Consider the following 3,179-nt stretch of genomic DNA (forward strand, 5'->3'; position numbering starts at 1 on the left):
GCCCCACGCCCCAATAAATGCATTGGGAAGAAATGCTTTTTAAAAAAAATTATTTTGGGGTAAACGGGGATAAATGGCCAATAAGCGTTTTCCACGAAAACATTGAGTTCGCTCCCAAAACAACAAAAGCAAATGCATGCGCACCGAACCGAGAGTACTGGTGGTTCCACCCAAATAAGAAATTATCAAAACAATTTGATTATGATTTCAAAGCAGAAATGTTTACACATGATCTCGATCAGATATGGGAAACGGTGCAGTACAGTACAATTAAACATTGCTGTTTTTGTTTCAAGACAAACACTAAAGTATAAAAAGGAATAAGCATATGTCAAAAAGTCTTACTCCAGGCTGCATACATACAAACCGTACAGACATGGTGGCTTCATGTTGACAATGGATGATTCTGCAACACTCAGCATTTAAACGTGTACTTATAGGCATCAAGAGACACACAATACATTTAAAATATGTTTTTTTTTATTGTGAAGTGAGTGTCAAGTCAATTAATTAATCACAGTTCAGAAATGGGCTTGTGGGGCCAATATGGATATTTGACCGTGTCCAACTTGGTCTCAGGGAAGGTGTTGTTGAGGTCTTCAATGGTCATCTGGTCAAAGGGGATCATATTCTTGAACTTATCCAACTGTGAGCAAACAGGAAAGAAAGAGAGCGAGAGAAAGAGAGTTCAATGATTTCTTCAGGATATTCTTCTTCTTTTTCTATTCATGAGGTATTTTTGCTCACCTCTGTCTCATACTGAGCAATGCGAGCTTTAGACGCTTCCACGTAAGCTTGGGCATCTTTTTCCTGGTGAAGTTAAATGTTGGGAAATCATGAGAAAACAAATGTATGTTATAAAAGTTGACACAATCCCATTAAAAGATCTTTTAAACAATGGTTCGTTAAAAACGTTGGTTATTTGATGTTAACACTGACAGCCTCTGCCTCCTGCGCGTTGATGGCACTTGTCTGCATATCAGCAGGCTCAGGGATCTTCAGCGCTTTGAACTATAAACAAGATGAAACAATGACGTAACCAGGAAAGCAAACAACTCTAGCTGATCGAAATGATTGAGAAAATCTCAAAGTTGTTTTCGGAATGCTGACTTGCAGTTCCATTTACCTTCTTCTCAAACTCATCAACCATCCCAGCTTTGGCCACAGCGCTCTTGTAATAGCTCCAGTCGATGGCAACGGGAGACTCTGGCAGGGAAGCGAGTCTGGTCAGAGAAAAGAAAAAAAAGCATAGGAATGAGCATGTGTTGGTGAGGTAGAAAGACACATGCAAACAAATATGGAACCTTTTACAAATGCGGTGAATGAGCAAAAACAAGTTGAATATCAAAGCTGTTAGAATCACCCCGTTACTAATGGCAAATAAACAATGTTTACTTAATTTTCAAACGTACTGCTATCATGTAGACCCGATGCTTAAAAAAATGTGTGTGTGTGTGTGTGAGGATCAGCTACTGCGGAGTCACCTATTTGCAGAATTTTGCTTTCAACTGTCCAAAAAATATTTTCCCCTAAAAAGTGTTTTCATTTCTTTGGGGAGGCGGGACATCTATTATGTTTTGTGGAAACCACACATTTGTCAACACTTTTTGAATATTTGGGTGGCGGGGCAAATTCAAACTATAGTGACAAAGCTACATCACTAAGCAAAATAACCATTCAATTATAATCTTGAAAAACTGGTGGAATGCCAGGCTCTGATAAGAATATTGCAACCAACCCTAGTTTTATTATATTCTCACTGGGTATCCATCGGTTTTGTCAAGAAATGGCAAAAACTGGAGAGGAACAAGCCACACTTGGCAATAAAGAGCAATGATGATGACATTTAACTGACTTAGCAGAAATTGCATCACTGCGGGTCTTCAGAGCATTGAACATGCCCTTCTGGTTGGGTGGGACACGCTCAGCAAATGCCACCCAGTCAATGGCCTTCAGGGCTAAACGGCGGCCTGCCATCTTGACAATCTGCAAGGACCAGGGAAGGGTGTCAATTAAAACGTGTTATAATACACACGTGTTGCGAGATAAGATAATCAAGTAACCAGTCAAGTATTTAAATGTTTACAATTCACGTCATAAGTGGTTAACCCTAAATATTAAAGAAGCCTCTGAACACAACTTGAGCTAACACCGTATATCATACAAACATATGCATTCAACTTTCTTCTGCAATCATGATTAATTCCATATCATATTTTAAATGACTATCATTCATTCGAACGTGCCAATAAACCACGTGAACACTGAGATGATGTGGACACAAAACTGCTCCTGTCACTGTTGACGTTATTTCTCAAGATGCATTTAGCCACGTTATTTTACATTAGAAAGAAAATAACACATAGCACGCCACTAAATTGGTGGATGTCGGAGTTAATTTTGTGTCTTATGTCCTCTGTCTAGTGAATGAACATTTAGCCTGTCGCTTTTCACATACATCCACATGGCATACATATATGACATTTAATACGTGAAATGGGACCGTTTCTTGCGGCATAGTTGATGACCTCCCACAGTACACTGCTTGGGAATAATCTAATGCTCAAATGTTACTTTACTGTATCTGTGCCACATTTCTTCCCTTGCTCTTGGCATGAAATTGGCTGCAAAACGACGCTAGCATTGTTAGCTGCTAGCCAAGGTCAGAGAATAGCTTTTGTTTGCGACGAAGGTTTCGGCGAAACATTGATTAGCAGGAAGTCCACGTTTGCTTAAAACGGAGGTGCAACGGAGACACTTCCACAAGGGTTTATTATTTGAAAATAAATTTAGCTCTGGTACTTCACGAAACATGCTATGAATGCGGCGTCCTCACCTCACTGCACTGAAGGAGTCTCTGACAGGACGACTCCGGAGAGGAAGTGATTCTTCTTTGAATAAAACAGGTCTACAGTGAGTCCGTTATCGCCCTCTACTGGTCGAATAGAACAACTACAGTGTTCCGGTTCGCTCGCTTGTACGGTGAGAGCAATAGAACTGGCAAACTTGTGTGCTCAAGGAGGGCCTCTTTTGATTTTTCAAACGGATTGGGATAGGTAATTAGTAGATTAAGTTTAAAAAAGGATGTAAACTTGCTCATTTTGAACATAAAAAGACGATTCATTCGTGTTTTAATGTAATAGTTATAATTAATTGTAATTATAGTAAACAAACCATTA

At 39.4% G+C, this 3,179-nt stretch overlaps 1 protein-coding gene across 1 annotated transcript; it reads right to left on the reverse strand.

Moving 5' to 3' along the window:
• Positions 1 to 458: 458 nt before the first annotated feature.
• atp5pd (ATP synthase peripheral stalk subunit d) lies at positions 459 to 2,935 on the reverse strand. The gene is made up of 6 exons (XM_019876633.1): positions 2,837 to 2,935; positions 1,856 to 1,986; positions 1,127 to 1,223; positions 940 to 1,011; positions 748 to 810; positions 459 to 646 (listed from the first exon to the last, which is right to left on the reverse strand). Exons 2-6 carry the CDS (start codon positions 1,975 to 1,977, stop codon positions 515 to 517), a joined length of 486 nt encoding a protein of 161 aa, XP_019732192.1. The 5' UTR covers positions 1,978 to 1,986; positions 2,837 to 2,935; the 3' UTR covers positions 459 to 514.
• Between the last annotated feature and the right edge of the window lie 244 nt (positions 2,936 to 3,179).

The sequence above is a fragment of the Hippocampus comes genome, unplaced genomic scaffold (genome assembly GCF_001891065.2).
Source record: "Hippocampus comes isolate QL1 unplaced genomic scaffold, H_comes_QL1_v1.1 scaffold51, whole genome shotgun sequence".
Lineage (NCBI taxonomy): Eukaryota > Metazoa > Chordata > Actinopteri > Syngnathiformes > Syngnathidae > Hippocampus > Hippocampus comes.